The sequence below is a fragment of the Tyto alba genome, unplaced genomic scaffold (assembly GCF_018691265.1).
Source record: "Tyto alba isolate M040663 unplaced genomic scaffold, T.alba_DEE_v4.0 Super-Scaffold_2, whole genome shotgun sequence".
Lineage (NCBI taxonomy): Eukaryota > Metazoa > Chordata > Aves > Strigiformes > Tytonidae > Tyto > Tyto alba.
Window position 1 is genome coordinate 37299197 of NW_024881282.1, and position 26548 is coordinate 37325744.

At 44.5% G+C, this 26548-nt stretch overlaps 2 protein-coding genes across 8 annotated transcripts in view; one reads left to right on the plus strand and one right to left on the minus strand.

Annotated features, from left to right (window-relative positions):
- The first annotated feature begins 27 nt into the window (after positions 1-27).
- Positions 28-15213, plus strand: STRA8 (stimulated by retinoic acid 8). Of its 3 annotated transcripts, none has more exons than XM_042792822.1 (9): positions 28-56; positions 836-1033; positions 2742-2817; positions 4273-4357; positions 4718-4870; positions 7973-8255; positions 9532-9608; positions 11300-11411; positions 14904-15213. In XM_042792822.1, the coding sequence occupies exons 2-9, from the start codon at positions 842-844 to the stop codon at positions 14976-14978; spliced, it is 1053 nt and encodes a 350-aa protein (XP_042648756.1). In that variant the 5' UTR covers positions 28-56; positions 836-841; the 3' UTR covers positions 14979-15213. The 3 variants fall into 3 exon arrangements, with proteins under 3 accessions (XP_042648756.1, XP_042648755.1, XP_042648757.1); XM_042792821.1 differs by lacking the exon at positions 28-56 and adding an exon at positions 120-255; XM_042792823.1 differs by lacking the exon at positions 28-56 and adding an exon at positions 120-255 and having other exon boundaries at positions 836-880.
- Positions 15214-19806: 4593 nt separating this feature from the next.
- Positions 19807-26548, minus strand: part of LOC104359990 (solute carrier family 23 member 1) — a 38586-nt gene continuing 31844 nt past the window's right edge. For 4 of the 5 annotated variants that reach the window (XM_042792577.1, XM_042792576.1, XM_042792579.1 and 1 more), the window contains 5 exons: positions 23855-24019; positions 23385-23493; positions 22297-22392; positions 20877-21121; positions 19807-20121 (listed from right to left, as the gene is read on the minus strand). In XM_042792577.1, coding sequence (XP_042648511.1) covers positions 19960-20121; positions 20877-21121; positions 22297-22392; positions 23385-23493; positions 23855-24019 — 777 coding nt within the window. In that variant the 3' untranslated portion in view covers positions 19807-19959. Of the gene's footprint in view, positions 20204-20876; positions 21122-22296; positions 22393-23384; positions 23494-23854; positions 24020-26548 lie in introns of all 5 variants that reach the window. The other variant, XM_042792578.1, reaches the window with a different exon arrangement.

Here is a 26548-nt window from a genome sequence, read left to right on the forward strand (position 1 = left end):
CCGGGCGCCGGCTGCGTCCTGATTGGCTCTCTACCACGTGCGGCTCATGTTGCTGGGTGCTGGCGGGCAGCAGCGCGGCGGCGGGGACAGGGAACGAGCGGGGCGGGGCCGGGCCGGGCCGGGCCGGGCGCGATCGGCCGATCCACGGGGGCTTCCGGCGTGGGCCCCCACGGGCTTCTCCGGGCCGGCCTTTCCGCTCCTGGCTGTAGAAGAAAGAGCAGGGCCAGGCGTTCTTACCTCTAGGCAGCGCTTGCGGTCGGTAACGGGGCAGGGGGCATCAGTCGGGTTGCCGGGAAGGGCTTCCCCAGGCAGGCGCCTCGGGCTCTGCCCGGCCGGCGGGGCGGCTGCAGCGGGCCCGGCTGGGCGTGGGTCTGGCCCTCTCATGTATAAGTATGTCTGGTATCATTGCCTGCTCCGATGTCGCAGTTAATTGGGGAAAAAAACCTCCACTGCCGTGAAGAAGTCTCTCTTTGAATAACGGTGGTAGGAGCTGAGAAGTCTCAGCGCTTTATGAAGCCAAGCCCCGGATATCCCATGGAAACGGAGCATCAGCTCATTGTAGGGAAGGGTGTAGGAGACAAGAGGCTTGTCTTGCCTGTGATTCATGTTGTGCAGTTTATCATTAGTGGTAGATTAGGTTTTAGTCTGTACTTACAGGTGCCATCCCTCAAGCAAAGAGAGGATTTCAAACTCCACAATTTCCTACAGGAAAATGAGCTGGAGTGCTCCCAGTCACCCTAAAACTTACTTTTTTTATCTGTCCGTTACACAAGCTGTAAGATTTCTTTTTCTTCACTTACATATTTGTTCAGCGCAAATAAATACTGCATTGCAGCTTCTGATGGAGACAGCTGGAGACTGTGGGAAGTCACATGCCAGAGTGAGTCACAATCCCCCGACACACCTGCAAGAGGTAGAACCCTGCGTGGCAAAGCGGCGCTTGTCACAGGCATGCCACCGGGCTACGCTGGCAGGACTCTTAGGTGGCTTGCGGGGAGCTGTTTTATCCCAGTCAGACCACTCAGCCTCAAAGGTGCAGGGCAGTTACTATTTCTCTGTGCATTGCTATTGTACGTGGGTATGTTTACATTTAACCAGGTTTTTAGGATGACCACTGTATCTTTACAGGTGCCAGTGTGTGTGTAATTTCAGTGTGTGCAGCTTTCCTGGATCTCTTACTTTAAAGCAGCCAGCTCAGCATAAGCAAATTCTTTATTTTGTAGTCTCTGGGTCATGGGTTTATCATGTGCCTTATCTGCACTTTTCTTACAGGGTTTTTGCCGCTTACTTAGAGCTTTGTGGCTTCTTTATAGTGTTTTGGAAACAAATCAAGGGATCACATGATGAAGTTACCTTGATTTCACAGCATTTTGCTGTGAAATCAGAATAGTGAGTTTGGGGACAGAAGGTTTCAGACAGGGAGTAATTCATTCAGCCTTATGAGGTGCACTCTGTCTTCAAGACACTCTGGAAAACTAAATCAGGAAAAAAACAACCACCAGTACTGATTATTGGTCTCTACTAAACTAATAAACTACCTAATCAAAACACAATTGTTTATAAAGATTAAATTGACCCAAAATGCCACTGAAAATATGGATATTGCCATGCTCAAGGCAGAGGAATAAACATCAGGAGTCCTTTTATCCTCAACTCTGGCACCAGTTCATTTGGTTAAATTGGTTACTTTCTGTTTTCTGGTTTGTAACATGGAGAGGGTAATGACTGTTTTGGACAGAAATTGTCCTTGTAAAGGGCTTTGAGGTTCTGAACATGCAAACTACTGCTATCTGGGGCTTGTGCCTGCTGAGCCCCTTACCTGTCATGCAGGTCGAGGTAAGAGTTCAGTTTGCCGTGGTCTGAACAAGATGCAAGCTGAAGTCACCCTGTTCTCAGAAGCCAAGACTAAACAGATGCTTGTTCTGTCTAGTCTAAGGGGACTATCTTCACATACCAGTTCTTAAAATTGCTTTTTCATAGTATCGTGTGCCCCTTGCATGACTTTTGGAGGCCGATAAACTTCAATGTCTTCAGGAGCCTAAATGCACACATTAACTTGTAATCCTAGTGCTTAGTGTCTGGCTAAAACATCCAGTGTGAAAGCTTTGCAAGGTAGACATCCTGTCTAAGGTGACTGTGGATGGTCTCACCAATCATAAATCTTGAAATATTTTTGAGATGTCCATGTTGAAATGCATTTGCCATATGTTCTCAGTTATGCGTGCTAGAAATGATGAAGGAATGATGTGCAACACTGAAGTTATTCCAGCTTATATCAGTGTATCTGAGAGTAGAATATGGCAAAGGATTCTCCTAGCAAAATTTTCATGGGAAATGATTAGTAAAGTCTTATGCCTAAAGTTGGTAGACATCCAAAAAGACTTCACAGCATTGTATTTCTGGACACGCTCCAAGAAGAGAGCGATCCAAACAAGACCTGTTCGCTGATGAAAGATCAGAGTTAAATAGCAAGTGTCTCTGTGACTGGGTGTTATGTGTATGTATTGCATAATATATACCCAAATATTTATATTCAATATTTAAATTTGCTCTGGTATTAGTTCTTTCTCCTTTTCATATGGATAAGGGAAGCTGGTGAAACAACACAGTTGTTTTCACAGAGACAGTGAGATAACTGAAGGTCAAAATGAAGGAAAAGTGGAGAAAACATCCAAGGCATGTTAAAACATGAATCTAGGCAGAGCAGAGAGCAATCAGTTCTGATTTCTTCTTATGTTTAGTATCAGGTTTTGCGTAAGACTAAGAAATCTATCCAGAAGCTGGAGCAAACCTTGGGTTCTTTGCTGAAGATGAAAGGTAACTGCATGCAAGTATTTGCCTTGGACAGGGTGTCTGCACTTGTTTTTTCTTTATTTGTTAGAGACAGGTAGGTACACATTAAAGCCTTAGAGCTGACTGTGGCTTTAGTTGTAGCAATAAGCAAGGGACAGCAAGAAGTTTTTTGGCCCTCGAAACAATGCACCTCAGAAATCCCTCTCTGACTCTCAGTTGTTCCTACCTGATCCCCAGCCTAGGTGATAGAAGGAAACAAGCAATTCCTGCTATCCCACGGCAGCAGGCAGTTCAGGCAGAGTGCCCTTGTCACCCTGCTGCCGCTTCACCCCCAGGAGGTGTGGGGCTGGCGTGGGTCCCCAGCCTGCACATTTGGGCTCCCGCTGAGAGGCTGCAGGAGTCTGTGTGCTCCTCCTGGCCACACCGCAAGTCATGATCACCCAGCACTGCGAGTCATGCACAGCCAGAGCTTAGACTTCAGAACAGCAGGCTCTGGTGCGAGGTAAAGAGGGACAGAGAGGCTGCTAAGGCTTTCCTAGTATGGAAGTGGAAGCCTCTAGTTAAGAATTTACCCCAATAGAAACTGTTAAGGGAGGTGCTGCAGTTTTGTTTTCTTTCAGCTTGGTGGGTTGTCTTCATGCCCTCCTCCGTTAGCATCTGTGACACCACGCGTCACGCCGGTCTGGGATGTGCTGTCAGCAGCTGAGGCAGCTCCCGCTGCGGGGCTTCTCGCCCGTGCCAGCCATGCCTTCTGCTTACTGATGCTGGCCACTGCCTCCAGTGGCGGCAAGTAGGACTGGGGGCTGGTGTGGTGGACACTTATTTTTATGTCCCTTCGAGTATCCAAATTACTGTCAGCTAGTAAAAAAAACATTGCTGTTCATGCAACTTGCACGTCCAGTAATTTGCATCAATTAAAAGTCTCAGTGCTTAAAATGAGTAATCTCTGAACCCACATCTTCAGATAACCCATAAAAATCAGTCATAGATATAAGTAATAGTTTGACAAAGCAAAATTGAAGGGATCACAAGAAGTGGGGCTGATTGAGGAGAGTTTGGAGGTAAAGTTCCCTTTGTATTTACTTACATATATGTACAATTCATACTGCTTGTGAATCGTGAGTTGGATGTCAGGGGGTTATAAACGCAATTTTTTCATTATGTGGCAATCACAAAATACTGTATTGACTAGTGCTTGCCTGGACTTTGATTTGCTGGTTGTTTTCACCATCAGTTCTGTCAGACCAACATTTGGAAGAAGGCACTGATTCTAAGTTCCTCAATGATCATAAACTCCCAATAATGCTAGTTACATTGCAAGAGAGGCAGAATTTTCTCTTTTCACATCATTTTTGCCTAATGAGCTCTGGCTCCTGAAGTGCCAGTTGTTGAAATTATTCTGTTTGATTGGGGCTAAGGGTGAGAGGGAAGCCAAAAGTGCCACTGATGTGACAGTTGTCACCTTTCTGCTGACAACAGAGTCCTTCGGTCTGGAGGATGGAAACCCGTCCAGCTTGGAGGAAGTAAGGGAGGAATATGTCAAGAGGCACTTCAGCAATGACAGGTAAGGGTTTATACCAGTCAAGGAAAGATGATAATACTTTGCACTGAATTTCCAAGCAGAGGCCTTTCATAGTGAGGAAAAGCTTAAGAGATTTCACCTGGACCCCTGTAATCCTGTACAGTGCACGAACACTTCAAGCACGTCGCTGGTCTCACTTCCAGGCAGTGCTTGTATTTTCTTCCTCTTCTGTGTAGCTGATCTCTGTCAAAGACTTCTCATTTGCCTGCAGAGCAGAAGGAGGAGGAGAAAGCTGGCTTGGGAAGAATGGCCCTGGACTCTGGAGTGACAGTGACAAGGGCCTTATTAATCTAGTTAAGAAGTTGTTCATGTGGCTTTTTGTTTTCTCTGTGTTCTTTCCAGCACTGCATCAGCCGTGGAAACTGTGAGTGAGAGTGACTCTACCGTCTGGTATTTGATAGAAGAATGTGAAAAACAAACACTGGAAGAAGATGGGAAGCCAGAACTGATCCAGTCTTCAGACACTTCATCCCCGGAACTGGTGGAATTTGAACGGTAGGTGCATTCCAAGTTGCCCTCAGTTTTTTAATTTGTTTGCATTAACACTGTACATCCAGTCACTGCTATTTGTGCAGCCCTGCTGGAGCCTGCATCTGCCTTGTAGAAGCCTTGTGCCAGCAATTTTGGCCCTGCTGGTGATGAGGCCGAGCGCCTCCCAAGTCCCTTACCTGTGACTTGCATGTGAATCCATTCCCAGTGTCGTAGCAGCCCCCAGCTCTCCAGGCCCTGGAAAATCCCTGAAAATTTTCCACCCATCTTCAAGAAAGAGAAAAAAAAAATTATTTCAGGTGTGTCAGTCCCTGTGTGGCCATGCTTTACCGCTGCCCATATAGCTTGCAGAGTAAGATGCAACATACCTTCTAACAGTAGTGTTTTAACAGTCAAGATCAGATGGAATAGGAGGTTATTCATCCAGAATGATTTAGGCAAGTGCATGTCCTTGGGTATTCGTGGTATCAGTACCACTGCCAAGTTGTATCCCTGCAGTGGGGCTAGGTTTTAGGAATGTAGGAGTTGCTGCACCAGATGAAATTCTCAAGTGTAGCCATATGTGTTCTGCGGAGGTGCAGGAACCAGAGGTAGGCAGATACTTCGCCCCACAGGGATGTTCATCCTGCCTCTCATGGTGTTGTTATGAAGAGCTTGAACACTGTTGCCCCTTCCAGAAATAGACCCTTAGCTCCTTGCAGCTTGGAGTACTTTTTCTGCGGGATCAGAGCAGGGTAAGGCTGGATGCAATCAGGGAAGATCATGTAGCCTCAGCCTGCAGGCTGCAGAATAGCGGTGGTCTGGAAGATACCAGAAAGCACTCCTCAAAAAGTCTGCAACATGGCAGGGCAGGAGGAGTGGAACCTAAACACTTACATATGTGTTACACTTACAGCTAGTGGGTGTGAGTGTGTAACCCCCTTTATGATCAGCTTCTAAGTGCCTGATGCAGGACCTAAAAATCAAAGAACACTGTTCTCATGTCAGTGGTCCATGTATATTAGTCAGGGGTTGTAATGGTAAAATTACTGTTTTTTTCCAAGTTACTGATATCTTAAGACTGAATACATTAATCATCACATTCTTCCCCTTGCTGTCAGACAGCACTAGGAGGTACTTAGAGGTCATGGATCCTTTTCCAAAAGGATAAATGATCATTTGATTTTAAAGATTTGAGACACAGATGGATGTCTAATCTATCCTGTACCATCAAGCAAAGTCCATTTCACCCTAACCATTCCAGAGTTAAGAATATGCAGTGCAGGAGAATCCACAGCTGCAGCTGGCATCCTCTTCCACAGCATTACTGCCATAAGCAAAAACTTCGGCAGTTCCTTCATCTCTTTCGCTTTGAACTGGTGCTTATTTGTAAGATTCCCTTGGATTATTGAGTTTTTCATCAAAGTGAGACTGCAGCTCTGCCAGTAGATGGCACCAGCCTCCCACTACTGTTCCAGCTTTTCCTCCTGTGAGAATCGGAGGTGGCTGTAATAAGATATCATTTACAAGACCTTGAAATGTGCTGAATCAAGATTTTGGAGGGGAAGTAAGCCCTATTTCATCAAAGACTGCACGACAGAGCCATAAATACCTGACTTTCCCCTTCTTCCTTGACAGGGTAGTCCAGGGCCTGTACTGTGTGGACTCTGGCACTTACTCTAGTCTTATGGCAGATTGAAGTTGGTTCATAGCTAGTTCTTCTCAAAAAATAATCTCTTATAACGGGCATAAAACAACAGAGACTCTTCAGCAAAGAAAATAACAGCCCTTTGGTGATCGTCTAATCACATTATTTGGTCAACATCAGAAATGCTTTGAGCTTCAACAAGGCTGGCTTTTTTGACATGTCCAGCAGTGGGAGCTAGATTAGTAGAACTACACAGTACTCTGCCCAGTGCAAAACGTGGTTGTCTCCTTCCAGCTGGGAAGGAAATAACTGAGTCACGGTTCAAGCTTAATTTCTTTAGTAAAGCAGTCTAATGGTGATTTATATTCTTCTGTTTGAGAAACTCCAGATCCTTTGTTTGGAGATGGACATCCAGAATCCTTAGTGAGCGCAATACCTTACATGAGAATACTTCCTCCCTTTCTGGTCTTTTGTCTCCAGCAATGGTGGAAAATATTCCAGAGTATGGAAACTGGAACATGTTTATGCTTGCATGCAGAATTATGTTAGGATTTTCAGTATCAGTTTGCTGGAACAAGTATTAACAAAAAACGGAACTCTTTTGAGTTACTTTCTCATGCACTAGTGTTCAGTCAGGAAATGTGCTCATTTGGGACATCTTCCAAGGAATCATTTTGAGCCCAAACTTAGTAACGATGACTGCTGTTTGTAGAACTCAGGGTTTGTACTCCTTTGATCTTGTTATTTTCATCTGAGAGGCTCTAAGCATTTAATTAACATAAAATAACCTTCAGTGCTGCTTTTCAAAGTACGCATTATTATCCCTGGTTCACTGTGCCACCCAGTGCTAACAGAAGAAATGGACTCATTCTGAGATTTAGTCTCTGGGTTGAAATTATGTCACTTATGTTCCATGACCGGTTTCACTACAGACTGCATAGAGGTCAGTCTTAGGGATGCATTTCCTCAGAAGGAAAATGGAGGAAATTGAGCTCCCATGCTTATTTTATGTCATAGCATCCAGGCCTGGGGTAGTCTCTATCTGTCTGTATAGTACCTAATACGTCAGGATATGACCTCAGCCAAGGCTTTTAAGTGTAGTGCAATGCCAGTAAAAGTATAGAAAATGACCAACAGTGTAAAACCCTCAGGATACAAAGGCAAGTAACTCAAAACTTATTAAATGCCAGAATAAGGTTTGCCTGCAAGTACAGTGTGCAGCGCCTGGAGCTTCTGTTGTGAGACAGTTTTGCTGGGGCTGTGGCTGGACCCTGCCTTTTGCAGATGAAATCCTGGCAGAACAGAGTTGCTAAAATCTTCAAACAGTGTTGGGCAACCTTCAGTAATTGTATGAGGTCTTAGAGGGGGTAGTCAGTGAAATAGTTATGAATTAGAACTACTCCCCAGTCTCCATCTGATTTACAGTAGATGGCTGCCTCATAGCCTGCTCTTAAGAGATGCTCCCTTTTCTTTCATTACAGATACCTGTATTTTTATAAGCACACAGTGGACCTGCTGATAGAGCATGGAATTGTTTGCATTGAGGAGGTGCCTCTTCCTGAGGTCTCCACAACTATTTCCCACCTCTGGCAAGAGCTTTCTGAAGAAAGGAGAGACAGCATTTTGCAGTATTGTAGCCAGAGAGATTTCCTCATGAACCCTAAGGCTGCTTGCCAGGAGCCTGCGTGCACTGAAGGTAGTGTGAGGGACAGCCAGGGTAACAGTGAGGAAGCCACTGGTTCCTCAGTCTCCACACCAGAAGAAGTAAGTGCTCAGTTACATGCATCACATGACTCTGAAACTCCAAGCCTTTAGATGTTAATTGGCTCTGCAGCTTTTAATTGGAAACATACAGTAGTTGTAATTAAGCTTGCCCAAGACCACTTGAATGCATAAGTGGAGACAATAAGCAGTCTTTGAGTAAGTGTCTGCATTGAATGATCTCTTGGTAAGATACACAGCGAGCTATAGGAGTGCAGTGATAGTAATCCTGCTAGTCTCCACTGACCTGTAGAGTTTCTGTACTAAATAACGGTTCAATTTGCTCTAACTTGCTCCAGGGGGAGGGAGAAAGAACATGAATTATACAGTCACTGTGCTCTGTAGACACTCCAAGGAGCACAGATGATCTGTATCCAGAAGGAATACCCAGTTTGCCAAAGCCTGCTGTGTTTTGGTTCAGGTGGTTTTTTTTTTCATCAAAGCACATGGTAGCAAAGAGAAAGTATTTGTAGACCAGCTCCAGTGGTACAGGACTAATGGCTGCCTGTGCCATGAACCTCTGCAAAGCCAAGAAGTCAGTGACTGAGTAGACCAGGACATTTGTTGAAAAGATGAAATAACAGCCAGATCTTTGTAAACTGTTCCTGGAGCACTGATTACTTAAGCAACTAGCTGCTCAAAGACACGTGTGTAATTTTATTAGCTGCAAGGGAGGTACAGGTGTCCACCTTTAACATATGAGTAAATTGCATTGACAGGTTCTTTTTGAGTCACAGGGCACAACTCATATTGTTGACCTCCTCAGGAAATGTCATAGGGATATTGGATGTGCAGTACTTTCTGGCACAGATGATGTGCGGACTGCATTAAGGCAGAGTGAACTAATGAGCTTATCAGTCTGCCACAGGCTGCATCTAAACTCCTTTGTAAGCCAGGTTGCACACCAGAATCAGATTCGGTGAGACTGTCTGGTACAGCTGAGATCTCCAGCCATAAGCAGCAGCCCACAGTCAAGTCTCTAAAGCACTGATACGATTCATGGTTTTTATTGATTTTTGGGGAGATGTACCTAATTCCTAGAGGTTGAAGCACAGGCCTAAGGGAATGGACTAACCTTGTGTTCCTAGTCATGAAATACAGTTATTCCATATTATTTCTGTCTCCACAAAACCCTTTTGGTTTATTCTAGCCGTGATCATACCTGTTAAATAGAAAGAAAGAATATCATGCTTCTAAATACTTCATTATTAAAAATGATGCCCTAGGTAAAACTTTTAGGTGGCTGGCTATGTTGACATCTGAAGGTTTTCTCTGATAGGTAATGTTTGAAGATGCGTTTGATGTTGCTGCTGGTTCCCTTGACAGAAGTGAGACTCAGGGAATGTCTAGCCAGAGGTAAATTGCAAACTCATCCCCTTTGCTAGACAGAGTAAGTTAATAGCCCACTGTCAGTACTCCACAGCAAGTTTTCTGTGGAGTAAGGCAATAGCCTAGCTTCCTTTTTTGTGCCTAACTTTTAGTAAATGGTTAGGATAGCAGCCTCCAGCAGTTGTGCTTGCAGTAATACTGTCTCTAAAAGTGCAAGTGTGAAATGATTAATAGGCATTTATGGCAGAATCAATAAGAATCGCTTATTGAGAGCATGCCATCACTTCAGGTAACTGGGGTCTTTCTGATCTTCTTCACCACTCTGCATAGCTTTCCATCTTTTAAAATTCCAGTATTTGTAATGTTTTCTTTTTTTCTCTCTCACTTATCAGGTCTATGAGGACCATAAGGCATTCCCTGGATAAGTCAGCTAATCATAAACTGTAGTCTCATTTATTGAGACAAAATTTATCATTTTTTAATATTGTCTCCCTTACTTTTTTCAAGCACCTTAATTCAATCACAAGGAAGTGATCAAGCTGAAATGTGGTTGACCTGAACAATAACATCAGAGAAACACAAGACCTATTAAATAATAACATCTCTTTCCTCTGCAGGTCAGATGAGTTACCTAAAAGAGAACACATCAGATACAAAGCTGGTACTGGCTTTGATTTTTCCCAGTAGACCAAAGAAAGGAAAGGGTTGCTTTTCTGAAGAGGAAGATCACATTATGACTTCTCTTTTATGCATTCTTGCTACTTAGTCTTTGTTAGGATTGTTTCTCTTTGCAAATAATGGTTTTAATCTGTATTTTTAAATCCCATTTTCTACATATTTTTCCATATTTAGAGAGTTCTTTAGTGTGAATCTTTTTCTCTTTCACCACCATTCCACCTTGCACTTGCAGAACAGAATGAATGGAAATAAGGTTGTTTTGGCTGTTGTTCAGAATATACTTGTATCCATTAAATAACATTTATTAGGTCACAATTGCTGTTTGCATTTCAAGTAGGATTAAGTATTCCTTAATACTGCAGTGTACTGCCATCATCTTTGCAATCTGTTTTAGGTCCAAAATCAGATTAGTATTTCAGTAGTCAACATTTATCCTGTTTCCTTCCTTCCCTATCACTCTGTGCCTTGTAATTCTGGACAGAGGCGTGATGGCAGAACTTTGTAAAATCCCAAGGAGAATATAGAGGTGAGGTCCAGAATGAATATTTTAGCTTTTTGTCAAATTTACCTGTTACCCGAGTACCAACCTGCCAGTGATAATTAATATGTAATTTCATGACCACATTACTGCATTCACTCAAAAACTTTACAGAAGAAGTCAAAGCTGTTCCTCTGAACAGCCCTACAAATACACTACCAAATAACCATTATTTCTCTCTGTTATAACAGATACATACTTTTCTGCAAAACAGTGTTACTATAGCTGTCATATATCAATGGATCTATTTGTTTTGATACTGGTTTCTTGTATTGTTGTTCTCTGTTCTTACATATCTTCTTTGCATTTGTTAGACAATATCTTGTCAATATGTCCACCTCTGCTCCTCTCTGTCTTGCTTGGCTTTTGTCTTTAATACCAGAATCATCTTGGAAACAATTTGAATCTTTTTTAATTTATAAGTAAAATGTAGAGGAGAGAAAATAAGTAGGAGGATAAATGAGGGAACAGAATTAAATATAGTATCTGGTTCCATTTTCAGTTCAGCATTTGCAAGCTGCACTTCTGAAAATCCAGAGGATCACCACAGACTCTATCTGCAGATCACCGAGTTCCTAAAAAGCCTCTTCTTTGCTAATACACAGTTTTGCCAGGTAAGCTTTGCCAAAGGATGCATTATAGAAGGAGCAATGTACTTCTGTCCTTGTCAGAAAGGGAGTTGTGTTTTCTGTGCTTCTGATCATATTGTCCAGAATCATTACAAATAAGAACTTGGGGTTCATCACTTCAGATACGTCATTCCAGAAGGTCGGTAGGATTGCCTTTGTAAGAGGCGAAGTGTGAGGGGTTATTATTGCTTAGTATATTATTCAAAATGGCAAACGACATGAGGATTTTTTTTTTTTATTATTTATCGGTTGCATGAAAGTTCCTTGTGGAAAAGCCTGAGTGATATTATCTGAGCAGGTGAAGCTCACTTCGCAGTTCTCCATTAACCTCCAGTTGCTTCATTCAGAGCTCAGTAGGACAACCTTCTGCTTGTCTGGGTGGCTGAGTCCCAACCCTCAGCCCTCCACTGGCAGGCCTTAGGAGTAGGGTATTTGTGTTCTTGAAAGAGCTGTTAAACAGGTGCTGAGCTGCCTTTTAACCTCAGCCTACTGTTTCAGGTTTGCTGAGCCAGAAGTCATTGTGTTCGCAGTGTTCTTCCTCCCCTTCTTGCCCTTCTGCCAAGGAGGTGGCTCAGAGCTTGCACGTGGGTGGAGGATCAAAAAGGAGATAGCTTGTTTGGGCTCAGAGTCAATTATACCTCCACAGTAGCCACTGGTTTTCTATTTTCTATTGCTTAGCTTCCACCTAGTCTCTGATCCTTGAGCAGATGCTCCTTTGAAGGAAATAGAGTGTTTGTGATGAGTGGTGATTGGGACAGAAAACAAAGCAGAAACTAGTGTTGCACCACTATCTGAATCTATCACATAGTGACTGCTGCATGCCATTTGGTTCCCCCATCTCAGGGAGACAGTAGCACTAGAGGAGGTGCAGAGAATGGCATCAGGCACAGCAAAAGGCATTAAACAGGAGCTACTAGAGTAGCAGGCTTCCGCAAAAAAGACTGAGAGGTACCATGAGAAAATTTTGATCCTAAATGGTGTGGATTTGGTACACAGAATGACTATTCATTGTGTCTAACAGAAGAACTAGAAAGCACTCAATGAAATGAACAAACAACATAATAAAAAATACTTGCACGTGCAAATTACCAGATTTAACTTCTGGGGCAGCAATCCATTGACAATTACTAAACCTTAAGGTCCAGATAGAATTTCCAGCTCAGAAGATCCTCACATGACAGTTTGCCATAGTGTGGGAGCATATATTATGGAACAGAGCACACTGCATGCACGATTCTTGCACTTTTTGTCTAAACATCCACTCCTGGCCATTGTCAGAGACCAGACACTGATCTACACGGCCCTTTGGTCTGTGAACAGCTATGTTCTGTGTAAGAGCAGAGCTCTTCCTGTGTTTATGTAAATGATCGTGAACAGAGCACTCTTAGAAAAGAAAGAAGAGCTTTAGGCGTGATACGGTGTTTTCCAGTTTTAAATTTATTTTGTGAATGTCCTACCTGGCGGCATTACTTGGTCCCATTTTGTCCTTCTGCTTGGTGCTGCATTGTTATGTCTGAGCCCAAATCCATCTCACAGCTCCCAGATGAGATGGTACGAGAAGAGGTAGTGTCTCTTTCAAGCTTGAAAGCGGGACATTTGAAATAAGACTAGGAAAATGGAAGTGATGGGAAGACAGGCAGCAAAAGAAGCTGAAGTACTGCAGATTGGCAGTTGACTGAGCTCTGTGGATCTAAAAGGAAATAAAAGGCTGCACACACTTCTTTTATGCGGGAACTTTGAGTTGTCTGTGATAAGACAATAAAAAGGTAGTTTGAGCAGAAATCACCCAGGTTACAGTACCGATAATGTGAAGGTCACAATCTGTTTTGGTTTAGATAACTGCAGTACAGCGTGTCTAGAGTCCTGCCAAGAGGCAAAAAAAAATACAACTGACAAGAGTATTTTGTTTTGAGAACAGAAATTCAGCTCCATCTGAAAGCAGAGAGACTAAGGCAGTTATGGGAGTGGTTGCAGAGTTGGGATAGGAGGTGTTCCAGCTAGCTTGAAACACACCAACTCAGGCAGCAACAGAGAGCTCAGTATAGGCTACGTACCTTACCGCAGAAATTGGGCTACTTGGAGCATTGGAGACTCCTGGAGTTGACAGGGAAAGGAGCCCATCCTGCTTGCCTTATGGGTGTAACTGAACCTCTGCATTCCCCTCCCCTTGACATGGTACCTGTGCTGGTGCTACACTAGCCTGGGACTTTGGGTAGTGCTGGGATAAATTATCCCAAGGATAAAGTGATGTCCTGGCACACTGTGCACAGACCTTGTGGAAGATACAGAGGTGGGTAGCAGGTACAGCACCAAGGCGAGGCATACAATGTGCGCCTGACTGAAATACGAAAGGCAGCCTATGGTCTCCTTTCCTTTCATCTGCAGAGCTGATGAGGTGACAAGTTTTATTGCTGGTCCTTACAGGCAAGTGCTGTTATGCCATTTCTGGTTAACTGTCCAGGTACAAAGTACTGTTGTTGGTTTGTGTATGTTCACCATTTCGTAGTCACAGATACGCTGAGTGCAGCTCCTCTTGAGCCACTGCCCTGGCTCTCAAGGCTGCCAAGGGCATGCACCCCACTGGTATAAAATGCTTGAGAGACTCACACAAGAGGAGAGAGGAAATCATTTGGACAAGGAAAGGGAGGGCTCTTAAAAGGACAGTAACCCAAAAATGAGAACAGGAGCATGCTTCCATGGTACGTGATAGAGAAGTATTTCTGAGCATAGATTAGTTAAGCAATCTTATCATTTTTCAAGAGCTGTTGTCTTAAGGTCACATCATAAGAGATGCTTAGCAGCAAAGGCAGTAAAAAATTAATTTAGATTGAGGTCCAAAGTGTGTGGGTTTTTTTCTAAATAGCACTGAGCACCTTTGCATCTTCAAAGGCACACTTTCTTTTAAAATTATGGATTTTAGATGAGTCACTTGACAAGCAAGTGGGATTTAGTGCTTCCTAAGCTATACATTTTTTAAACAGCACCTATTTTTAAAAGCAGTCTTGCCCTAAAGTGTCTTACATCAATGCAGAAGGTGGGCTAGATGAACACTTTCATCTCCTAGACTTTGATTTCTCAAGAGCCACTTATCCTCTGTGAACTGGCAAAAGAGAAGACCATTTCCGTCTATTGCTAAAAGAGCAGCAAAGCCTGGAGTCAGTAGAAGTTAAGGGCTAAAGGAAGCTCTCATATCTTCAGAGCCTGTTATGTGACCCACTTGCTACCACAGCTGTCTAAATGATGTAAATAGACACAGGGTGGAGCCCTGTGATTTTAGAAATAAATTAGTTGAAAATTTGAGCCATTCTTCATCAGGCACCTCAGGCACTTCACAAGTGCTGGTTGCTGATTCAGAGGAAGGAGGGCTCATGGCACATTAGCTGACACAGGTCAGCAGTTGACCAACCCACTGTATGCTTAAAACACAATCAACTCCTGTGGTTCTTAATCCTGCTTGAATCTGGGGGGGGCTTTCAGGAAGAAGATCTTCAGTTCGATTATGAGACTGTGATGCTGAGGTGCACTGAGACCTTCGATGATGAAGACTTCTAAACCGTATCTCTGTTTGCTAATGTTTTGCAAGTATTGCCAGGCACACCAGGCATGTGAAGAAACTGCATGTCTTTCAGTGAAGCACCTCTCTGAGCAAGGTTTGGAGACACCATGTTAGAGTGGTTTGTTACCGTTGACTTCCCATTCCCTCATCAGTGCTTCTTGATATATCAGTTGAGTAACTTATATCTTTAAAAGTTCCAGGTGTTAGATATTTATAAAAACTTAAGAAATACTTTTGTCTATTGCTTTTTAATGTTTAACCTCACTTCACAAATAAACTGAGGCATATACAGTTAAGTGACCTTGCCCAGCATAAGCTGTGAGATAGCTGCAGAGAGGTCACATCAGTGACAGCCTGCACACTCCCCATAGGATGCAGGCCTCAAACTGCAACCTGCAAAAATCACAAAGTGCCCTGCGCCCTGGCAGTGATTACTTTTCCAGTGCAATTTTTCAGCTTGGGCTGATAAGAGATTTCCTCAGAGAGAGTGAGACGAGGCTCTTCCATCTCTTTATGAGGAAAGCAGCAGTGGCCACTCACTCCCAAATCACCCAGAGAAATGCAGGCACAGTAATACACTTTGGATTATTTACTTTTGCAAAGTGTGTTAAGCTGAGTGATCAGCCCCATGTTCTTCTGCCACATCTCATTCGTTGATGAAGTAGTGCTGCTCTGGAATTAAAAATGCTGTGAAGGTGAATAAAACCCTTCACATCTCCAGGCTATCATTAAAGGCTCTCTGCAGCCTTCAGCAAATTGTGTTCTGGCAGTAGTTATGCTGAGGTCATGCTAACAGCCATCACAAACAGAAAGGCTAAATGTTTTATTTTAAAATCTAATCTAACGCTGCCATGCCCAGGTATCCATCAGCCTTCAGCAGTCAGGCTTTTAGGCTGAATCCAAGAGAGCTGAGCTGTGCCTTGGTGCTTAAGAGCATGATACATGCAGCTGTATTCCAGCAAACACGTGGAGCCTAGTACTGAGTACACAGGGAGAATAATTCTTCCACAGCACCTTGGGTCCCTGAGATTGAGGCTGTGGTAGCACTCCCAGGTGGCTGTTTGCCAGGCTGCTGTGTTTGGAAGTGGGGGTGGAGGGTCCTAATTGCAGCTGCTGTTTGGGTTTAAGAGCCCTGCTGAGTTCTCCAGGGTGCAGCCTTGTCTTTCCCTGGCCTTCTTAGTGTGCTTCATGTGTACAGGCTGTCATTGCTTTGAGGCTGTAAGCAATGCTGGCTCACCCTACCCTTCCTCTCCCTCATTGCAAAATGCCAAGCACGTCCATCCCGTGGGGAGTCTGGATTTTGGGACAGGTGCTGGTTGAAATATATGTACAGACTTTGCAGGGGACCCAACATCAAATCATTAATTCCTTTAGCTAGTACAACAGACAGAAATAGGTACGTACAGTACTAAGTGTTTACATTAAGCATTCTACCTGTGTTTTCTTATCTTTGTGTAGTTTTGGGGGGCAATAGGTTATTTTTTCTCGGTGTTGAGGATACTTTTTCTACCAGCTTTTAGCTGTAGAAATCATACAGACTTCTCTCATCTCCAGTTCCATTTGCCACACAATATTTGGTCAGGTTTGTTACGCTAATGAGTCTTTCACCACATCCATCTTAATTACTGCATCAGCAGAGGTCAAACTTGGCAATACTGGCATGTGCTGTAGGACAGCCCTGTGAGCAGATAATGTTTAAGGGTTAACAACCTTTTCTTATTAGCACTTCATCCCCACCCCTTCTAAGACCGGTTCAAGACAGAAGTTAAGCAACAGAGTATTTCATTATTTCATTTTCAAATTACTTTCACCCTGCCACCTACCAGAGGAGACAGTTTTAAAGAGACATCATACACTGTGTAGATGCATTCCCTTGATCATCACACATGAGAGCTTCTGATGCTTCACCAGGAGAATTTAGGTTAAGACCGGCCTGAACATTAATGTGAAACAACAGGTGTGCTCAGGTAGTGTGAAAATAATAACTTGTCCAAATGATAGCGGTCTCCGTGGGAGGTGTTACGACATTAAGGAGAAGATGAAGAACACATTACTTTGGTTCCTCCTGTTGCATGACCATAGTTTACAAGGGTGCAGGCCTATGTGTAACGTGGGAAGGTGGTTTCCTCTCCTGCAGAGCCAACACTACACAGACAATAGCTGTTCTGCCCTGGCAGGGAAGCAGCCTTAATTCCTGAGCGCATTACTGCTGCATGTACACGGGTACTGCATTGTGCTCAGTGGTTGGTTTGATGGAAACTTTTCATCAAAAAAAATCTGGAAAACATAGGCTAGCAGGCTACTAGGGCAAGGTGGTGGGAAGGATTTTGGAGGCAGAAAGGCAGCAGGGAGGGAGGAGTGGGAAACACGAACGCATCAGGGGAAGTGCGGCTGCTACAGGGGTTTGGGCAGACGGAGCTAAATAGGGCAGAGCGAGACCCAGAACACTACAGCGTGGCAGCCCCTTGCTTTGTGACACATTGAGCATAACATAGGGCAGACCTAATGCCCAGGTCACTTCTTGTGAGAAAGCTGTGAAAATGAGCCTCTGATTAGCTGTTCTAGAGCCAGTGCACCTAGGTACAAGCCAATACCCATCACTGAGTCTCCTCGGCCAGAACAGCAGGAGCATCTGCCCGGACTTGCCAATTAGCTGCCTGCCCCTCTGCAAAGCTGCAAGCAGAGTGACCCCACACCTGGTTGAAATCAGTAAGTCTTGCTGCACTCAGGACTTAACAGTAACACAAAGGGTAACACAGTTGACAGGTAGCTGGCTGTTCTCCAAGCAATCTGGAACAGCCCTCAAGTGTTCAGTTTTACACTTGAGGATCCTCTGATTTTAATTTATTTTCATTAATGAGCAAATAAACAGAAGCTGTGTTGCTGCGATGCAAAGCCAAAGCTGTTTCCAAACCTCAAGTGGCAACATGCAGCTGGGAGGAGTGGTGGCCCTGCAGCCTAACCCCTGCCTACTTCGTTTTAAAAGTTGGAAATGTCCCCCCCTGAGGAAAATAAAAGGTTATTTTATAAATATATAACAAACACACCAAAGGAGGAAATTTAAAGGACATTCAGGAGCCTGAGCTTGAAATAGGGACATAAACAGCTTCTGAAAAACTCCCTTCTAATCTTCAGCAGCAGCAGACACAGCTGCTCGAGAGCAGCGTACCCACCCCCCAGCTGTCTGCACCTCCTGCACCGTAGGATGTGCTGGGGTAACAAATAAGCCTTCACTGGGGATTGGGGTCCCCTCATGCCAAGAGCTGTAAAGTCATGCCCAGCTCTGCTCCAGGGAGCTTGCAAACCAAATACAAGGTGGGGACACAGACATGGCAGCAGGCTGGGAGTGCAGGGTGAGGGCATAACAGATAAGCAATGTTCTCCATCCTTGGAGTGGGGAATAAAAAGTCAGTTGAACACTGATTTTTTGTAGGAAACCTGTGATTTTTTTTTTTTTTTTTTAAACAGAGCTAAAGCAAATATAAACCCCTGGCACTTGCCAGCATCCTAGCAGGTCTTACGAGAAGAAGCAAAAGGGTACAGCTGCAGCTTCCACAGAGCCAACACAGAGCCAGTAAAATTACCGAGGGTTCCCCATTTGTGCTTCCCACCTCACTTTTTCCATGTGGGAATCCCAACCGTAGCATTGAAGGAAAAAGTCTTGCATGGAAGATGGAGCATCTGAAGGCTACGTAGGACAGCAGGTTTTGGCTTGTGTACCTCGTTCATTAGCTGCAGATCCTGTTCCCATCTAAACCCTTTTTCCAGTCTGTGGTGGGTCCGGCCAGCAGCAGCCTGGCAGCTTCAGCACAGGACACGGGAACAGGGTGATGTAGACTAACAACTCCCTTTCACACATGTGCTACAGCACAAGTAAATTCGAGAATGATGATGAGTAAGACCACAGGTTTGTCTGCTAGAACCCCTGGGGGGATAGACTGGCTCTAAATGAGCTTACTGATGTAGTCAAGGTTGTGGAGGATGGAGAAGATACCAGAGCTGAGATGCCAGGGACTAGTCATCTCTGTTAAATCTGTGAAGGGGGGGGGGGGGGGGAGGAATCAGATATACTTAAATATGCAACTCATTTTTTCTCCCAAAAACATGACACCACAATCCAACAGAGGCACTCCAACCTGCTTATAACAGCAAACTATTTATACCATATTGTTTTCTCCTTTAAGATCCCAGCACTCACCCAACTGAGCTGTTCAGACTTAGTTCACTCCCAAAGCAAAAAGACCAATGTAGCCCTTACTAATAAAATAAGCCACATAGCACTACAGCTGCAGGATGGGACTAAAGAGCAGGACTGTAATAGGCATGAGGAATAAAAGCTCTTCACTGAAACCAACCAGGTTTTGTTCAGTCTTGAGACAAGAGGGTGAAGGGCGCATCTTATGGCCTTCAGCTGTCCAGTGGAGGGTAGAGAGAAGATGGGGTCAGACTTTTCTCAGAGGAGAACAGTGACAGGACAAGAAGCAACAGACACAGGTGAAGCATTCGAAATTCCAGTCAGACACAAGAGAAAACGCTTTTCACCATGAGGGTGGTCAGACACTGGAACAGGCTGCCCAAAGAGGCTATGGCTCTCCATCCATAGCTCAGCTGGACACAGTCCTTTGCAGCCTGGTCTAACAGGACCAGCTCCGAGCAGGAGCTGGCCCGGATGACCTCCAGAGGTCCCTTCCAACCTGAATTACTCTGTGATTCTTTGAATTCTACCTGCCGCTATGTCAATCACCCTGAGAAATACCATTACATTGTAGATTTTATTTATTTTTCAAAAAAAAATATCTAAGTATAAATCTCAATGCAGGAAACACAAGCTTATGCTACACCAACAATGTTATTACACACCACTGGTAGCCAGCACCACGTGCAATCACATTATATATGGCCATATAGGTTAAGGCTGTTTCTGCTGGTAGCGGACAGGAGCAAGAATCTGCAAACCATTCTCTAGAGAAGTGGTTGTCACCTCACAATCACCACACCAGACCAAACAGGTACGGTGGTGGGACACAGGACATAGCAGTAGCAGAGATGCATTAGATTCATCTTTGATGGCAATTCCTTCATTTTTGTAGGGTTTGGTGCCCTGGAGAAGCTGGATCCCCTGAGGCTGTTCCCAGCACCCTAGGTGGGATTCATTTCAGTGAAGCTGGGTTTTTCTGTTAGGTCAAGAACCTAAGTAAGGTCTCTAGATTCGCTCTGCAGCCTACGATGGGAGAGGCATGTTCAGAAGACAATCCAACCCACTACCCTTACATACCTCTCTTACAACAGCATTCATTTGACTGACTATAAATTATGGGAATATAGAATGAGATGAATCATGACCTAGAGGTACCCGCTCCTTCCCCCTGGCCAGGATGAGGTGTAAACCGCAAGCTGAGAGGTGAGAATTGCCGTTACCAGTCTTTAAGGTGGTGGGGATTAGCCTCAGCCCACTGGATGCCTAAGACTGGTACAGGGTCTACATCAGGGATGCCTTCTCCTGTGGCCCCTTGAGCAGCCAGGACAGGGGACAGGAAGAGCTCTGCTTCAGCTAAACAGCTGCTCCTTGGGGTCCCCAAGGCTCAGTGCAAGGAAACAAATTGAACAGCTTTCCTAGTCATTTTCTGGGCTTTGGTGTTCCGCAAAGAGGGATTACGTTCTTTCTAGAGGTGGGCAGACAGGAACAGAGAGGAGAAATACTACTTCCTCAAGGTCACCAGTGGTGCAGGGGGCAGAACTGGGAAGAGAAAGACATTATCATTCTCCTGCTCCAGCCTCTAACAGCTGCCAGCTCATGTTCAATGATGGGGGCTGCCAACACATTTTTCAGACCTTTGTTTCTGAGATGAGTTCACCTGCAGGCCAGGTGCTTATATCCTTGTATCAGCACCTACCTCAGAGTCTCTTTCTGAGCTTGCTTTAACATTGTTTTCCTGTCCAGCAGCCTTCAGTTCATCCATTCTCTTGCCACCAGTTAGTCTTTTGGGGCAAGCGGGGAGATACCGAAACCAAGAGACAGCACAGTATTTGGTGCCTATGCCAAATGGAAGATCATAGACCTTGGAAACAAGCTGAGAGTTGTCTGCCTCTCCCCTGTAGCTATTCTTCCATGCCAGGAGCCCCCGCTCCTCCAGTGTTCCTGCAACAGCAAAAAGGAGATTTTTATGTTTAAAACAGCGGGTGTTCCAAGCATAGGACTACCCTGTGTGCCTCATACCCACTTCTCAAATCCCAGCAGACCCAGCACAACATACAGATCACTTGCACTGAAGCCCTTCTAGCTCCAAAGCTCTTTACAATTCGCTAACAAGCTTCTAGACAATACCCATCCTCCTGCAGCAGCTTCCAGATAAGCAGTCTTTTCCACCGCTTTCCATGGGAATCAAGTATTCCAAAACAGGTTTTCACAAGTCATGGAGGAATCCATGAGCTGTTCAAAGGAGGGATTCATACAGTGCTAGGAAAGCAAGGCTGTATGTTAACTGCCCTGATACTGCAGAGTAGGGGAATAAGGTTTAGCTAGCAATTACTAGTCAGTCACAGGTGTTTACCCTAGCCAAGGAATTGCTAAGTGCCTGTAATTGTTGCAGCAGCTGAGTCCCTCTTGGGAAAGGGAGTGAGCACATCTATAAATTCTGCCCTGAGGAGCTGAAGATCAAGGGCTACAAGAAAATTAATGAACCAAAAAGAGATTAGCTTTCCAAATAAGCCTGAGATGATAGAAGAATCTGATTAACAGAGTGTCCTTCCTACTCTTTTTCTGTAACAGAAAAGAGGGTTTCCTCTCCTATTCTTATGCCATCCTTCCCCAGGCTTGATGAAAATCAGAAGCTCTTTTCTGGCTGTGAGGGCCTGCTGTAGGTGCTGTAACCTATCTTTGGTCACCAGCCTTTCCTACTGCTTTCCACTGATGTGACACCAGTTCAGCCTCAGTTTTAGCAGCTCTCATAAGGAGGCACACGTTGGCTCCTTCCACTTGTAGTTGCCATTCTCTCTCCTTTCAACCAGCAACAAGGCTCTAGGCTGCATTTTCCCTAACAGGCATTTTTCCCAAATAAAATTTTTCCTCAGACTGGTTCGTCCTGAAAAATGAGTGAGTTAGTTTTTGACAAGTTGCTGTTTTCCAGCCAGAGACCATTTCAGTGATGTCCCCTGTTCCTCCCCCCTCTCTGGGAGGAGCTTAGTCATAGGGTGTTTCATGGTTGCTAGCACAACTCCTACCCATAGAGCAGTAATCGTGAAGACAAAAAATACTAGTTAACAGACCTAGGGCAGGCACAAACTAGTAGCTTAGTTAATTTCAGCAAATCCTACCTGGGATCGTGTTATCAAGGATAAACCCCAGGAGTCCACCCACAAACATGCCAGTGGTGAGAAGCACCTGGATCACCTGGTCCAGCTGGATGATTCCTAGCAGAAAAACAAAGCTTTGGATAGGGTGCAGAGACACGTGTTTGACCAGCAACATACCCAGTGCCAAGATGTAGCAAGCTACATGCTTGTTTAGACAAGACTTGCAAATCCCAATGCAGAGTTTAAAATTTGGCGATGCAATGGAGCTTGATCTCACTGCCAGTTTCAGACCTACACTTTTATTCTGCATAATTATTCACTGACCCAGCTGCTGGTGGGCAGGAGATGACTCATAAATATATTAAGAGCCTATTAACAGTGCAGACCACAGCATCGTCCCAGAAAAAGCTACCTTCAGTTCCAAAGAAGTACAGGTATATTTAGCATGGGATTTCACCACAAGTTAATCAGGTGTGATGTTTTTCTGTGAGGGCTAACAGACATGAGCAAAGCCCAATGGCACTGAGCATCTGATAGACCATCTATAGAGTGTGTGATTTGTGGGCCCAGCTCTTCCAAGAGGCCACCCAGCACACCGTATACACCTTAAGAGAGGACACCACAGGCTTTGTGATAAACACATTAGTCACGTGAGACACAGTGAAGGGGTAACTGTTGGAGGATGGAAATTTCAATAAAGTGAACTTCATGGAATTTCGTAGAGGAGTCTGCTCTTGCATTTTGGAAGCACAAAGTTTTATTGTGTATGAGCGTGTAAGAAAGCCTCATTCATTGAGATCATCATCAAGATTCAGCCCTGGAGTATTCTCTTGCCCTATCCCAGCAATGTGTCCCAGGGAAGCGATCTGCAACCCCGTAGCCCAACTGGAATCTGGCGAGGTGCAGTCCCTGGTCAAGAGCAGAGATTTCCGCACCAGAGCTGTGCATCAGAGAAAAGGGCAAAACAGTCCTTGCAGAAAGAAACAGGCAGTAATCAAAGCACAGGTTTCAGGGTATCATCAGGAAAAACTGCATTTTAAAATATTACTCTGGCTTAGCCTTTGCTTCAGTTTTATGTTACAGAAAATGCTTCTGATGCTGTTTCTTACCTGTTTCCAAGAGTGTACTATTTTTACTTGCCCAGTTGGGAACCGTGAGGCCAGAAAATACAGAAAATCCAAAGATAAAGATGTTTCTGGAGGAGTTCATATCTGTGTACTGCACAGAGAAATTGTATACATTACATTTGAACTTGCTCAGATCTGGATTACTGTTGTGTTCATGAGGCATGCTCGGATGTAAGCACTGTATGAAGGAGTGGATATGGGCAACAGCCCTGGTGCTGCTGGCGTGTTAGTGATCCTGCTGCCCCCAGTGCCATCAAGCCCTGCCCTAAGCAGGGAGCCCTCTGCCATTTAGCCCCTCCGTGCACTTCCCCCCCATCTTCACCCAAGGAACCGCCAAGGCAAATGTTTGCATTTGCTGCAGCACGGTTATGTCTGACTCAGCCTGGTAAGAACCTGACTTGAAACCAAAGTCCCCTTCCCTAGGGATGAAAAGGCACTCGTACAGCTGTTACCTGCAAATTGGAAATCCCCACTGCCGTGATAACTCCGAACATCACAAGGAGCATGCCTCCAATCACAGGGGTGGGTATGCTGGCAAGCATTGCCCCCACTTTCCCGAAGATGCCACTCAGGAGCATGGCGCAGGCACCAGCAATGATCACCATTCGGCTCCCTACCTGGGGCAAGAGGAAGAGGAGGCAGTCACGCACCGACCGGCGCAGAGAGGCGAGGGATGCCAAGCCCCAGCGCCAACCTGCTGGGCAGGGTTACACCTCTGGCCAAAGCACTCAGCGGCACGTTCAGTCACAGGTCCCGATGCAGCCGCCGGCGAGCCGGGATGCTCACACTGCATGGGAGGCATCAGTATGTGCACACTAGTAAATATTTATCAAGAAAGGCACTCAGAACAATCATGGATCCGCACCCATTTGCTTGGTGTTGCCCTGTTTCGTACAGTTGTCAGGACTTTAACGGTTTGCTGTTAAACAAAAAATTTATTATTAAATTCAGAGCACAGTAATCCCCATACACACCTTTGCTCTCACTCCAGCCTAGAAATGTCTTGGCATACCCACAGCTGCAGCCATCCAGTCAATTGACTGGACAATCCTTCCACCAGAGTTTGGATTGCCATCTAAAAATGGCCTTCAAGTGAGGTGTCCCACACCAATCCCTCTATTCCCTGGAGTCCAAGATGTTGGGAGATCAGGGCTGGCTGGCTGTGCCAATCCCAAGATCTGGGATCTGATATATCCTTTCCATGGTCAACAAATGGCTAATCAGCAGGGAAGTCTCTTGGTCTGTCCCTATCTCTCGTCACCCATATAGCCTTCATTAAAAACATTTCTTTCCCCTAGGAAGAGCCAGGGTGGCCTTTCCTTGGTTGGGCACTACAACAAAGATGGGATGAAGGACCAAGCCATGCCTTTCATTCAGATCTGTTAGAGCATGCAAATAGGAAAGAAAAAGAGTATCTGCCAAACAAAGGGATGAAAGAGACATTTATAGACTATGGAAACTAAAAAGAAAAGCAGCAATATTTATTAGACTTTCAATTCAAGATATGCCTTGCCACACCAAACTTGGAAAGCTTAAAGAATCATGCTAAAATTTACAAAGTTCATGTTTTAGGCAGGGAAACTCTGTAATCCTCTGCAAACATTTTATAATTCAAATAAATATTTTAATCTCTCCCTTTAAATATCTGAAGAATGTTATATTTTCAGGAAGGGCTTTTTGTGAATGCTTTCAACAAAACCATTCCCAGTAAATGATAGTGTATCTTTTAAAGTATTTCTTAAACGTGTCTGCTGAAAATATTTTAAGACTTATGGGGTTGTGAAAGAGAAATGAAAAAGATTTGGTGAGGAGTTTCAAATAAAATCATGCATTGTCTGCAGGTGGGCTTTCTAGATTCTTTGACTTAAAACCTGGAGGAGACACCTTTACCATCAAAACTGTAATTTAATAAAAGCCAACAGATCTGGTTTTTCTAGGATTAGAATGAAGCTTCATATTCTTAATTTGCCAAAATGTCAAATTACCCAGTATATGGAGACAAATTACCTAACCACTAATACAACAACTGTGAGCATATGCTGCTAAAGCCACTAGTTCAGAGTTTGTTTCAATTATGTCAGGAAAACAAGAAAATCAGTTTTCTTTCTTAGGATCGAAGAAACTGCACAATTCCCTACTATCTATATGGTGACTCTGAGGTCTTTACCTCTCCTTAAAATCCTCTTCTTCATTTCTTGGAAATGAGAACTTGGTACTGGCATGCTGGGCTTGATCAAGCAGCTTAAATATAGGTGCCTGGTGCCATTTAAAATGTTGTATCTTGGCAGCTTCCAGCAGCCTCTCCTTGCCTTATCTGGCAGCCCCTGTGGATATCTGAGAGCTTCAAAGATGTTTCAGGTGGTTCTGGACATCTCTGTTTAAGCAGAGGAAATGAGTCCCTTGTTTTTCCATTTGCTACAGAAAAATGTGTTTCCCATGTAAAAAATAAAATTAAATCTGTCTTCTGCTCTCAGCATCCCCTTCTATCCCAGCCAGAGTCTTTATACTGATTTAAGGTTGACTGAGATGAGACTGTATTTTCTGCTCTCTTAAATGTGAACAAAGTGAGCAGAGGTGGGATCTAAGGGAAACATCTCTCCTGAACCAGCAAGGATGGCATGTCCACCTGAAGGATTTAGCATACATGGGGAGAACATGCCCTATAATCTGATGTGTCTGGGCACTTCTGCACTATGCTACATCCCATACACACAACGTATGCAGCAAACTACATGTCATAGAATCATAGAATGGTTTGGGTTAGAAGGGACTTTAAGGATTATCTATTTCCAAACCCCCTGCCATGGGCAGGGACACCTTCCACTAGATCAGGTTGCTCCAAGCCCCGTCCAGCCTGGCCTTGGACACTTCCAGGGATGAAACATCCACAACTTCTCTGGGCAAACTCTTCCAGTGTCTCACTACCCTCATAGTGAAGAATTTCTTCCTTAAATCTAATCTTCATCTACCCTCTTTCAGTTTAAAGCCATTACCCCTCATCCTATCACTACACTCCCTGATAAGGAGTCCCTCCCCACCTTCCCTGTAGCCCACTTTAAGCACTGGCAGGCCGCTACAAGGTCTCCCCTGGAGCCTTCTCCTCTCCAGGCTGAACAACCCCAACTCTCTCAGCCTGGCCTCACAGG

Excerpts from the sequence above, each read along its gene's own strand:
- STRA8 (XM_042792822.1), top strand. The coding sequence starts at position 842 with ATGGAGACAGCTGGAGACTGTGGGAAGTCACATGCCAGAGTGAGTCAC. Across the intron at positions 4,358-4,717 it reads AGGCACTTCAGCAATGACAG|CACTGCATCAGCCGTGGAAA; the intron begins GTAAGGGTTTAT and ends TGTTCTTTCCAG. Across the intron at positions 4,871-7,972 it reads GAACTGGTGGAATTTGAACG|ATACCTGTATTTTTATAAGC; the intron begins GTAGGTGCATTC and ends CTTTCATTACAG.